Source organism: Stegostoma tigrinum, chromosome 1 (genome assembly GCF_030684315.1).
Source record: "Stegostoma tigrinum isolate sSteTig4 chromosome 1, sSteTig4.hap1, whole genome shotgun sequence".
NCBI lineage: Eukaryota > Metazoa > Chordata > Chondrichthyes > Orectolobiformes > Stegostomatidae > Stegostoma > Stegostoma tigrinum.
In genome coordinates, this window is record NC_081354.1 from 180,182,598 (window position 1) to 180,195,876 (window position 13,279).

General features: G+C 44.9%; 1 protein-coding gene across 3 annotated transcripts in view; it reads left to right on the plus strand.

Annotated features, from left to right (window-relative positions):
* The window catches only part of LOC125454992 (dedicator of cytokinesis protein 2-like), a 1,138,509-nt gene that overhangs the window by 233,158 nt on the left and 892,072 nt on the right, over positions 1-13,279 (plus strand). For all 3 annotated transcript variants that reach the window (XM_059650434.1, XM_059650430.1, XM_059650433.1), the window contains exons 11-12: positions 7,810-7,885; positions 9,038-9,117. In XM_059650434.1, the coding sequence (XP_059506417.1) occupies positions 7,810-7,885; positions 9,038-9,117 (156 nt within the window). The remainder of the gene's footprint in view (positions 1-7,809; positions 7,886-9,037; positions 9,118-13,279) is intronic.

The following is a 13,279-nucleotide window of genomic DNA, read 5'->3' on the forward strand; positions in this document are numbered from 1 at the left end:
TGACTGTATGGAGTTTGCACGTTTTCCCTGTGTCTGCGTGGGTTCCTCCCATAGTCCAAAGATGTGCAGGCTAGGTGGATTGGCCATGGCAAGTGCAAGATGATGGGGATTTGGTAAGGGGGTGAATCTGGATGGGATGCTGTTCAGAGGGTTGGTGTGAACTCAGTGGTCCAAATAGCCTGATTCTATAATTCAACAAGATTATATCTCCATATATGGGTTGCATCTTCGGGAAACATAACAGGTTTGTGTGGAAAGAAGCACAAACAAAATTCCAAGGCCGCGAGAAAAGCCCAAAAAATGGGATTTATGTCAGCTGCATTTGAAGATCCCGCTTTCCTAAAAGATTGAAGTATTTAAAGTTTTTGAAAAGATTTGTAGCTCAGGTTGCAGATGAGGTTGTAGACTTGTTCGCCTGAGTTTGCTGGGGTATGCCGAGCCATGTAAGTAACAAGTGGGAGAGAACACCGACGCTTTGCCAGAGGTGCACTGATGATGTTACCTAGCAGGGTGATGAAATTTTTGCAGTCGAACCCACTGGCTCGGCGAGCAAGTCTGCAACCAGTTTCAAATATTTGCAATTTCAACCTTGGCGAATGATCTTCAACCTCAGTGTCTGTTTATGGTGCAGTGGTCTGGTGTTTCTCGGTTGTATTTCTCGCCTCAACGAAGTAGATTTAATGCTAACGCATAGAAAGATTTTGTCTACATAAATAAATTTTCTGTGCGAAAGAGAAAAGAATATTTTTACATATTGTATTCCATTTGCCAAATATTTGCACCTAGATTCTTCGAATCCCCTCAAAATACCTTTTCATCCTCCTCACAACTCCTACTTCTACTTAGATAACAAGGTGTAGAGCTGGATGAACACAGCAGGCCAAGCAGCATCAGAGGAGCAGGAAAGCTGATGTTTCGGGCCTAGATGATAAAATGTGAGGCTGGATGAACACAGCAGGCCAAGCAGCATCTCAGGAGCACAAAAGCTGACGTTTCGGGCCCAGACCCTTCTTCAGAGAGGGGGATGGGGTGAGGGTTCTGGAATAAATAGGGAGAGAGTGGGAGGTGGACCGAAGATGGAGAGAAAAGAAGATAGGTGGAGAGGAGAGTATAGGTGGGGAGGTGGGGAGGTAGGGAGGGGATAGGTCAGTCCAGGGAAGACGGACAGGTCAAGGAGGTGGGATGAGGTTAGTAGGTAGGAGATGGAGGTGCGGCTTGGGGTGGGAGGAAGGGATGGGTGAGAGGAAGAACAGGTGAGGGAGGCAGAGACAGGTTGGACTGGTTTTGGGATGCAGTGGGTAGAGGGCAAGAGCTGGGCTGGTTGTGTGGTGCAGTGGGGGTCTTGGAATACAGGCTGAGTCTGCTTAAGGATGACCATTGGGGATGATGCCTAGTGAAAGCTTGCATGCAACGACAGACATTGAAATCTGTTGAATCCCAACCCGAAAGCGATGTTAGATCACTGAGCCAAGACCACAGTGAGGGGAATGTCTGTACTGCTGCCTACGGACTTTCCCGGACGGTGGAAGAGAAACATCATTGTCTGCAGAGGACCGCCAATGATGAGGGTAAAGTCAGTGCTAAGGAGAACAGCTGAAAGAAAACGGACAGAGAGAGAGGTGGAAGCAGCAGCAAGGATAAATCAGAGTGCAGTAATGTGGGAGTGAAGTCCAGTTATAAAAGAGCTTACTCAATACCAACAAGAATAATTGAATCTGGAAACTATTAGACTGCGTAGCTGAAGCGTTTGATGAAGTTTGCGGGAGGACTGTTGGAAGGCTAAAAGGAGTTATCTGGATGTATGGCATTTGCTGAGTTACATGTGACAGCTGTCATGTGAAAAACCTATTTTGGTACCAATGTGGAGGAAACTGACATGATCAAAATCTTGAGATTATAGTTCCTATTCTTGCATTCTCCATCCATCACCCACATTCTGGAGCGGCAGTGTGCACTATCTACAAGATGTAGTACAGAAATTCACCAAAGGCCCTCAGACAGTACCTTCCCAGCCCAGGATCACTTCCATCCAGAAGGACAAGGCAAGTGGATACACGGGAACACCATCACGTCCCCCTCTCAGCCACTGTCAATCCTGGTTTAGAAATTTATCACCATTCCTTTAGTGTCGCTGGGTTAAAATCCTTGAAATTCCCTCCCTGGCGGCATTGTGAGACTACCTACGGCACGTGAACTGCAATCGTTCAAGAAGGCAGCTCACCATCACGTTCTCAGTAGCAACCAGAATGGACAATAAATGCTGGCTGAGCCAACAATGCCCGCATCCCACAACTGAATAAATAAATAACCCCTCATGACATTACCTTTCTGTATCTCAGTCACCACCTTAAGCCTTGAGAACCCTCCCCTTATCTGTAAACAGCTCAAACCTTACAACTGCCCGAGTTCTCTGCACCCTGGTCTGTAGCCCTGTGCCCTCTGCAGCAGTACATCAGCTGAGTAGGCCTCAGGCTCTGCCGTTCCCTCCCCATATTTTCCTGCCTCCATCTCCTGCTTTTAGATCCTGCTTAAAACAGATATCTTTGGCCAAGCTTGTGATCTCCTTCCTTGAGTCGGTGCCAGTCTTTGTCAGAGTACTCTCCTTCAAAGTGAGTCATTGAGGTCCACTGCCCAGAGGTTTGACCAATCATGTCAGAGCTGATCAAAAGCAACCATTTAACTGTTCTAATCCCATTTTCCAGCAAAAAAAAGGGGCTTCTTATTTCCGTGCATTAAGTGTACTCGGACTAGGCGGTTAGAGTTTAATGTGATTTTTCTGATCTTCCTGCTGTGGTATGCAACTTTGTTCTCTTATATCAGCCGAACCCAGAATGAAATTTAAATTGAAAATCAGCTGCAACTGTCTTACGAGTATGGTGTCAAGAATGGGACATTGATCATAAAAATGTTACATTCTTTCTCTCTCTCTCCCACTTTCCCTCGCTCTCTGAACCTATGATGCCATGTAGTAAATTTGCAGAAGACTAATTGGGAATCACATTAGCAGAATAGCGGCAACGACAAATAGCTTTACATTAAAGCTAGCCCCTTGCGCTTTAAACAGCAGACACATATAAATCATGTGATTAAAATTGTAGAGTTGATATGAGAGGAACATTCAATCAATAGTTCATTTTCCTTCAACGTTTGCATTGTGCACTCGCTCTCTCTCTGTTGGCATGATGTCAGCTGTGGCCGAAAGGACAGTATTCTTGTCTACTGAGATAGAAGTTGTTAGGAACAAATCCCACTGCAGAGACGTGAGAGTATAATCAATGACTGACATCCCACTGTGACACAGAGACAGGTTACATTACACCAAGGCCCTGTGCCATCTCAGAGATAAATGAAGAAGTGGCGCCAATTTAAGACTGAGATGAGGAGAAACTTCTTCTCTCAGAGGGATTGTGAGTCTTTGGAAATCATTGCCATTCAGAGGTTTGGGGCAGAGTCCTTATATATATTTAAGAGGTTCCTGATCAGTCAGGGAATCAAGCGTTATGGAGAAAGGGTAGGAAAATGGACATGAAGAATGTTGGACCAGCCTCAGTCCTATTGAATGGGAGGAGCAGATTCAAGGGGCTGAACAGCCTACTCCTGTTCCCTTTATTTATTCATTCACGGGATGATGGCGTCGCTAGGTAAGCTACCATTTATTGTCCATCCCTAATTGCCCAGAGGGCACTTTAGAGTCAACCACATTGCTGTGGGTCTGGAGTCACATGTAGGCCAGACCAGGTATGGATGGCTGTTTCCTCCCCTAATGGACATCAGCGAATGAGATGGGTTTTTCCCTGACAATTGTCAGTGGATTCATGATCACCAGATTTCTACTGAATTCAAATTCCACCAACTGTAGTAGCAGGATTCGAACCCATGTCCTCTGAAACATTACCTGGGTCTCTGGATTAACAGTCTAACAATGATACTAAAAGGCTACTGCCTCTCCATCCCAACTTCCTGTGGTCTAAAATAATAACATAGCCAATGTTAGCCCTCAATCAATATCAATAAAACAAAGTCATTCTCACAGTTGTGGGACTTTTTCGGGTTCACATTGTTTGCTGCTTTATCTGTGTGAAATTGGCTAAGAAATACGTCAGTGGCTATGAAGTGCTTTGGGTTGATGCTGTGAACTGTTCTATAGAAATCACAAGACCTTCATCTCTTCCACAGTTCACTTCCCTGTTTGTTGGACACACCGTGATACCAAAACACAATTCTGGTCACCCTGCTATAAGAAGAATGTGGCTAAACTTAAGAGGGCACAGAAAAAGTTTACAAGGGCGTTGCTGGGATTGGAGGGTTTGAGTTTTTGGGAAAAGCTGGATAGGCTGGGACTTTTTCTCTGGGATGCTGAGAGGTGATCTTATAGAGGTTCATAAAATCATGAGGGACATTGGTAGGATGAATAGTCTTTTCCCCAGGGTGAGGGAGATCAAGATTAGAGGACTTAAGTTTAAGGTACGTGGCAAAAGATTTAGAAGGGGCCTGAGAAGCAACTTTTTCAAACAGAGGATGATGCGGCTAAGGAATGAGCTGCCAGAGGAGGAAGAATTACAGCTTTTGAAAAATATTTGGACAGGCACGTGAATAGGAAGGGTTCTGAGGGATGTGTGCCAAACACAGGCAAATTGGACTAGCTTAGTTTCGGAACTAGCATGGATGAGGTGGGCCAAAGGGCCTGTTTCTGTGCTGTATGCTACGGGTTGAACATTGGCTGCAACTGGACATAAAGTTTCGAGAGATGCTATGCTTCATAATATTACATAATATTACATAGTTCTCGATAGTCGCTAACTCACCAATGGGGCTCATTGTCTGGCTTTTCATTCCCCTTCGACAGACCTTCACAACAAATTTGTACAGACCTCCTGCTGCGGGTGATGTGGTAAATGAATAACAGCTGTACTCAAATCAAAATTTATTTGTCTTTCTTCCTGCCGTGTTCCTCAAGAATATGTCTTTTTTTTCGGCAATCTGGAGGCATCCAAGATTTAAGTACAAACTAGCAGGTTCCAGCAAAGGCTAGATATGAGGAAGCCTGGATTTTGGGTTTTATTGGCACGTCTATGAACACAGCATTCCCTCAGTAATATCAGCTGAACTGGTGCTCAGAGGTTTTGCCTGTGGACTCTAAACCTGTAAGCTTCCAACTCATGAGTAAGTGAGCTGAGAGCAGAGTCTAACAGATGGATGAGTGCTGACTAATTTTTGTTGCGATATTCAATTTGATATCAATTTAAATTTTGCATGAATTTTTAAAATTCATTTTGAATTAATTTAGATTCACGCACTGGCACTTAAACGTGATTTCCTATCTCGCTTCTCCATTATGCCTCTAACCCACGACTGTTCATTTTATATTCCTGCTGCTTATTCCCATCCCTAGTCTAATCATGTTGCTCTTATTCACATTCGATTTATCAGCTCTGCTTCATCCATATTGCTGTATTCTTTAACTGGCGTTTGATTATCAGTTGCAGAGGTGCCAGTGCAGTGAAAATCTGCATGCAGCTCAGGTAGCAGCTTCAGTGCAACACAGGGAAGAGAACAAATCTCTCAAGGTTAGCCATCCAAAATAAAGCGAAAGCCAGAAAAGGGATTGCATTGATTCAGCCACCACAACAGTTGGATGCAACACCCCCCCCCCCCCCCGCCCCCCGCCTTTCTGCATCATATCATCTTATGATAAACCGCGCAGAGAGAGCACTAACATTTTGATAGTTCCCCTTGAGAACTTAGTGAGACAGGGTGAGCACTACTTGTCTGGGCTGGCAATAAATGTTCAAGCTCCATAATGTCAGGGCACATTTATCTGTGGGACTTTGACGGAGAAGCCATCTGTGTAAGAACAGACAGGCTGTAAGCAGGAGTGTGACAGAGGTTTGCTGAAACACATTCGGTAAAGTTTCGAGGAGACTTGCAGGGACAAGAAGATATGACCATGATGGATGAAATCCATAGAGGTCAGCGTAAGACCACAGGGCCAAAAGGATGGGGAATGGGAATAGAGTGAGAAGTAAGGCTTTTAAAAATTCATTTATGGGATGAAGGTATTGCTGGCTAGGCAGGATTCATTGCCCAACCTAATTGCCCAGAGGGCAGTCAACACATTGCTGTGGGTCTGGATTCACTTGTATTCCAGGCCATATGAGGATGGCAGTTTTCTTCCCTGTAGGACATTAGTGAACCAAATGGGTTTTTTTAATGACAAACAGCAGCAGATTTATTAGGGAGGTGATGGTCTAGCAGCACTAGCCGAGACCCAGGTTCAAAGCTCACTGTGGTAGATGATCAAATCTGAGTTCAATACAGATCTGGAATTAAAAGTCTAGACCATGAATCCTTTGTCAATTGCCACAAAAACCCCATCTAACATCCTTTAGGGAAGGAAACTGCCATTCTTAACCGGTCTGATTCCAGGCCCACGGCAATGTGGTTGACTCTTAACTACCTTCTGGGCAATTAGGGACGCGCAATAAATACCGGCCTAACCAGAAGCTCCCTCATCCTGTGAACAAATTACTTCCACGAGTTGTCACAAAACCCCTGTGGCTACACATATGCTCTTTAGGGAAAGAAATGAATCATCTTGTTTGACCTAAACGTGACTCCGGTTCCAAATTTTAGCTCTTCACTGGCCTCAAAGACACACAGTTCAAGGACAACTAGACATGGAGCTGTTTATTACCGGATACCCCTAGTTGATGCTCCACTGGCATGAATGAAAAGTTGAGATACAGCAGAGCACATCTCCAGTTTGCTTTACACCTCCTCCAATGACTGATCTGTTGAAAACGTTGCAAGAACAAATTTAAAATGATTTGCTGGTGTGTACAATTAGATGTCTGGGATTTCCCTTTCTCTTTAGGCCTCCTTTTCCTTTTCTGCTTGATCTTGTTGTGCCACTGACGCCAAGAGTTAAATTCACCCATTGCTATCTATTCCAAAAATAAATTACCGAAAATGTGCAGAAGGCCAGACAAGGAGTTCCGTGGTTCACAGTATTTCATACAAAACCAACCAAAGTTTCAATACCCTAAAGTTCCCCAGCCTGTCTCACTCTCAGCTTGGGAGTTCAGATCTCACTCCAATCCACATGATCCAGGTTGAGTCTCGCGCGAGGGGAAGTAGGAATGCCACACTGTCATAGGTGCCTTCCTCAGGATGAGGTGATATTCCTGTCCGCCCTGTCCAGTTGATCTCATGGCTTTTTCCAGTAAAAACATGGGAGTCCTTCTCATGCCTTTGGGAGTCCTTCGCCTGCAACCAAGATCTCAAAAAGTAAACACAGAGAATGTTGGAGAAACTCAGCAAATCTGGAAGTCTCTGCAGAGAACCCTGTATGACTCCTCTTCAGAACAGAGTCATACCAGTCTCGAAACGTTAACTGTGCATCTCTCTCCTTGGGTGCTGCCAAACCTGCTGGGTTTTCCAACATCCTCCAGGTTTGTTTCAGATTTCCAGCATCTGCCTTTGACAGGCAAGCTAGGTTATCTGGTCCCCATACGTCCCAGTTGGGGACTGGAATTGAGTGCTAAGTTCCCGACATTATGACAGCTATTGAGATTCAAAAAGAACTGAATTGAAGAAAATGTATTTCTAAATGCCCTGAGGGATTTTCAATATTGTCAGCCAGTGGCTCCTCCATGCCAAAGTGAGTTTTATCAGCTGAGGTACCTCTGTGTGGTTGAGTATTTTGTAAAATTGTGTAAAATTCTTCCCCCTCAGTTCATTGACGTAAGGACAGGTTGGGGTGAAGGATTCAATTGGAGAGAGGAATATTAATGCCTTTCTTTCTTGCAGTGATGGACATTACCGATATTTTGAAAGGCAAAGCAGAAAGCGATGAGGACAAACACCATTTTATTCCCTTTCAACAGTAAGTATGGACTTAAGTTGTCTTAATGTTGTTCAGGCAGCTCCCTGCAGTAGACATCCCAAAAATAACTAGAGCTTTCAACTTGACCTTTATTTGTGTAATTGCAACTCCTCAGTTACAACATGGAATAAAAATAACCCACCTAGCCTGCACGCTATGGGAAATTTAATGTGACCAGCCTGCTGGTCTTTGGACTGTGTGAGGAAACCCACACAGACACAGGGAGAATGGACACACTCCAACTAGATGCTCACCCAAGGGTGGAATTGAACCCAGGTCCCTGGTGGTATAAGGCAGCAGTGCTACCCACTGAGCCACTGTATTCTGTAGAGCTCCATCTAAACCTTCGTGCTCATACAATCTGCCGCAACTGAGAAAGGCAAACATCCTAAATGCCTCCTTAACAACCCTGTTAACCTGGCCTCCTGCGACCTTCAGGCATCTGTGGACAAGAATCCCAAGATCCCTCTGTTTCTCTAGGCTTCTCAGTCCCCAGCCATTCATTGATTCCTCCCTTGTTTTGTTATTTCGTCCAAGTGCATCACCTCGCACTTATCAGGGTTAAATTCCATCTGTCACTGCTCAGACCAATCTGCCCATATCCTCCATAGCCAAAAGGCTTCTTTTCTCACTATCAACCAGCCAACCCATCATGATGATTGTTCCAATACGTTGGCAGCGATTGTCAGATTGAGGGAATGGTTGGATGATTGATTAGGCGCGTTCTAGCTGGTTGGCGGAGCAGGTTCATGGTGCTGAAATGGAATCTTCGTGTTCCCGGCTTCCTCTGGAAGACAGATCCTGCTTCTCCAATGCAATTGCTCTTCTTGGAACGCCCTGTGCTGGCCATTAAAATTCAGCCAGCTCTCTCGCATGCTCCCACAAACAGCCAGCGTGCACAAATGCGAAGAGCAATTTCACAGTTGGCTGACCTGTTGCCCTGTCAGGTAGCAGGAGGCTTTGATAATTCTCCGTGTTGTGTGAGACAGAAATGATGTGGATTGCCTTAGCTTTCTTTCAAGGTTAATGAGTTTGGTCACTTGTGGCATTATACCACTCAAGTGACCCTGATGACATGGAATAATATTCCAAAAGTATCTCCTGAAGTTAATTATTTTCAAAATTCTCTCTCCCTTCCTTCTGTCCCCGCAGAGTTGCAGCTGAAAACGATTTCCTCCACACTTTAATCCATAAGGTCGTAGCTGCCAAAGACATAAACCACAAAGGACAAGGTAAACTATTCCTTTCAAAGTCTCGCTGCACTTTAGCATAACAAAGCCATTATCTTCCTCAAATCCAGTTTTATTAATATTTATCTAGGCCCGAATTGTGTTTAACCCAGGGCACTGGGCCTTTTCATAGTGCTGCTGAAAGTGCCTCGGGGGAGAAGTGTTCACTGAGATGCTTGCGGTCGCTCATATCATGGCCCCCACAGTATGGCATGACCAAATTAGGCACAAGGGGCAAACATGTCAAGGTGCATGAGGACTGCGTGGTTATTCCCACTTTGTTGTTTCATGGGAGATAAGTGTTTGCTGATAAAAACCAGCATTCCTTGCCCATCCCTCGTTTCCCTCGGCCTGAGAGGCCGCGTGGCCACGATGGAGGGAAATTAACATTCCTGTCGGTCTGGAGTTACATGACCCGGCAAGGGCCAGAGACTTCCACCCCCAAGGGGCTTGAGTGAACCGAGTGGGGTTTTTACACACCTCAGTGATAGTTGTCGTGGTCACTGTTACCGAGACAAGTTTTGCATTGACAGCTTATTCATTGAATGCTGGGATTTGAGCCGAGGTGCCTGGAGAATTTGCCTGGGCCTCTGGGTTATGACAACACCGCTGTCTCACATGTGGTCACTGTCAAGCAGCCTCTAATTTTAACTTCAGGCAAGATCTGGCATTTTTCTTTTTCAATGCGGGCTGAGTCAGTGCAGTTTTCTAATCACTCTGTGGCAAACATACATTCAATGGTACCTGGGACCTTCACCCCCAGCAGTGCTATGTAAAAGGCCAACCACCTGATGTTCAACAGAGTTGCCTTTGACTTATGTGAGCTGTGCAAAGTTAGTGAAAGCAGTGTGTGGATGTGCTGGGATTTTCAGAAAGAGTGGCACTGGACTTTTGTGAGGATATCAAGCCAATTGTTTGGCCTGTCCTGTTTCAGCGATTGGCTGTACCGCGATGGTCGGACCCTAGTCATAGGGTCATAGAGTTGTACCACACCCACACAGACTCTTTGGTCCATACTGATCAGATATCCTAAATAAATCTAGTCCCATATGCCAGCATTTGGCCCATATCCCTCTAAACCCTTCCTATTCATATACCCATCCAGATGCCTTCTATATGTTGTAATTATAGTAGTCTCTACCACTTCCTCTGATAGCTCATCCCATACATGCACCACTCCTTTGTGTGAAAAAGTTGCTCCTTATGTCCCTTTTGAAGCTTTCCCCTCTCACCTTAAATCTATGTCCTCTAGTTTTAGACTCCCCCATACCAGGGAAAAGAATTGTCTATTTACCCTATCTAAGCCCTGCATACTTTTATGAACCTCTAAAAGGGCCCTCAGACTCTGATGTTCCAGGGAAAATAGCCCCAGCGTATTCAGCCTCTCCCTATAGCTCCAACCCTGGCAACATCCATGTAAATCTTTTATGAACCCTTTCAAGTTTAACAACATCTTTCCTGTAGGAGGGAGACCAGAACTGCATGCAATATTCAAATAGTGGCGTAACCAATGTCCTGTACAAACACAACATGACCTCCGAACTCCTATACTCAATGCACTGCCCAATAAAGGCCAACATACAAAACATTTTAGATAACAAAATGTGAAGCTGGATGAACATAGCATCTCAGGAACACAAAAGCTGACGTTTCGGGCGTAGACCCTTCATCAGAGCCTTCAACATTTTCTTTGCTTTCCTATCTACCTGCAACTCCACTTTCAAGGAACTATGAACCTGCACTTCAAGGTCTCCAACAATCCCCAGGACCTTATCATTAAGTGTATAAGTTCTGCCCTGATTTGCCTTTCCAAAATGCAGCGCCTCATTAGTAGAAGGAAAATATTCTGCCTGGAAGTCAGTGGTGAGTGGGATTCCACAGGGCTCTGTCCTTGGGCCTCTACTGTTTGTAATTTTTATTAATGACTTGGATGAGGGGATTGAAGGATGGGTCAGCAAGTTTGCAGACGACACAAAGGTCGGAGGTGTCGTTGACAGTATAGAGGGCTGTTGTAGGCTGCAGCGGGACATTGACAGGATGCAGAAATGGGCTGAGAGGTGGCAGATGGAGTTCAACCTGGATAAATGCAAGGTGATGCATTTTGGAAGGTCGAATTTGAAAGCTGAGTACAGGATTAAGGATAGGATTCTTGGCAGTGTGGAGGAACAGAGGGATCTTGGTGTGCAAATACATAGATCCCTTAAAATGGCCACCCAAGTGGACAGGGTTGTTAAGAAAGCATATGGTGTTTTGGCTTTCATTAGCAGGGGGATTGAGTTTAAGAGTCGTGAGATCTTGTTGCAGCTCTATAAAGCTTTGGTTAGACCGCACTTGGAATACTGCGTCCAGTTCTGGTCGCCCTATTATAGGAAAGATGTGGATGCTTTGGAGAGGGTTCAGAGGAGGTTTACCAGGATGCTGCCTGGACTGGAGGGCTTATCTTATGAAGAGAGGTTGACTGAGCTTGGTCTCTTTTCATTGGAGAAAAGGAGGAGGAGAGGGGACCTAATTGAGGTATACAAGATAATGAGAGGCATAGATAGAGTTGATAGCCAGAGACTATTTCCCAGGGCAGAAATGGCTAGCACGAGGGGTCATAGTTTTAAGCTGGTTGGTGGAAAGTATAGAGGGGATGTCAGAGGCGGGTTCTTTACACAGAGAGTTGTGAGAGCATGGAATGCGTTGTCAGCAGCAGTTGTGGAAGCAAAGTCATTGGGGTCATTTAAGAGACTGCTGGACATGCATATGGTCACAGAAATTTGAGGGTGCATACATGAGGATCAATGGTCGGCACAACATTGTGGGCTGAAGGGCCTGTTCAGTGCTGTACTGTTCTATGTTCTATGTTCATGTTTATCCAAATTAAGTTCCATCTGCCACTCCTCAGCCCATTGTCCCATCTGATTTAAGACCCTGTTGTATTCTGAGGTAACCTACTTCACTGCCGACTACACCTCCAATTTTGGTGTCATCTGCAAACTTACTAACCGCATCTTCTATGTTCACATCCAAATCATTTTTATCAATGACGAAACGCAGTGGGCCCAGCACTGATCCTTGTGGCACACTGCTGGTCACAGGCCTCCAGTCTGAAAAGCAACCCTCCACCACCACCCTCTGTCAAGCCAGTTCTATATCCAAATAGCTCATTCTCCCCCTGTTTTGTGTTACCTAATTATGATTAACCTTGTCGAGCACCTTACTTAATTCCATATAGATCACATCGATCACTCTACCCTCATCAATCCTGTTTGTTACTTTTTCAAAAAACTGAATCAAGTTAGTGAAACACGATTTCCCACGCACAAAGCCACGTTGACTGTCCCTAGTCAGTCCTTGCTTTTTAAATACGTGTAAATCCAGCCCCTCAGGATTCCCTTCAACAACTTACCAACCACTGATGTCAGATTCACCGGTCTATAGTTCCCTGGCTTTTCCTTACCACCTTTCTTAAATTGTGGCACCACATTAGCCAATCTCTAGTTTTCCGGTACCTTACTGGTACCTATTGAAGATACAAATATCTCAGCAAAGGGGCCCAGCATTACTTCCCTAGCTTCCCGTAGAATTCTAGGGTGCATCTGATCAGGTCCTGGGGATTTATCCACCTTTATGCATCTTAAGACATCCAGCAGCTCCTCGTCTGTAATATGTCGAGAGGTCGCACTCTATTTCCCCATGTTCTCTACTTCCGTGTCTTTGTCCACAGTAAACACAAAATACTCATTTATTATCTCCCCCATTTCCTGTTCCACATTCAGTTGGCCTTGCTGATCTTTAACAGACCCTATTCTCTCCTTGTTACTTTATTGTCCTTAATGTATTTGTAGAATCCCTTTGGATTCTCCTTAGCCCGATTTGCCAAAGCTTTTTCATGTCCCCTTTTTGCCCTCCTGATCTCCCTCTTAAGTCTACTCCTACTGCCCTTATACTTTTCTAGGGATTCACTTGATCCCTGCTGTCTATACCTGACAAATGCTTCCTTCTTATTCTTGACCAAAACCTCAATTTCTCTAGTCTTCCAGCATTCTCTATATCTACCAGCCTTATCCTTTTACCCTAACAGGAACATACTGTCCCTGGAGAAAACAGAGTTAACGTTTTGGATCTGGTGATCCTTCCTCAGAACAGAAGGGTCACCAGACCCAAAACATTAACTCTGTTT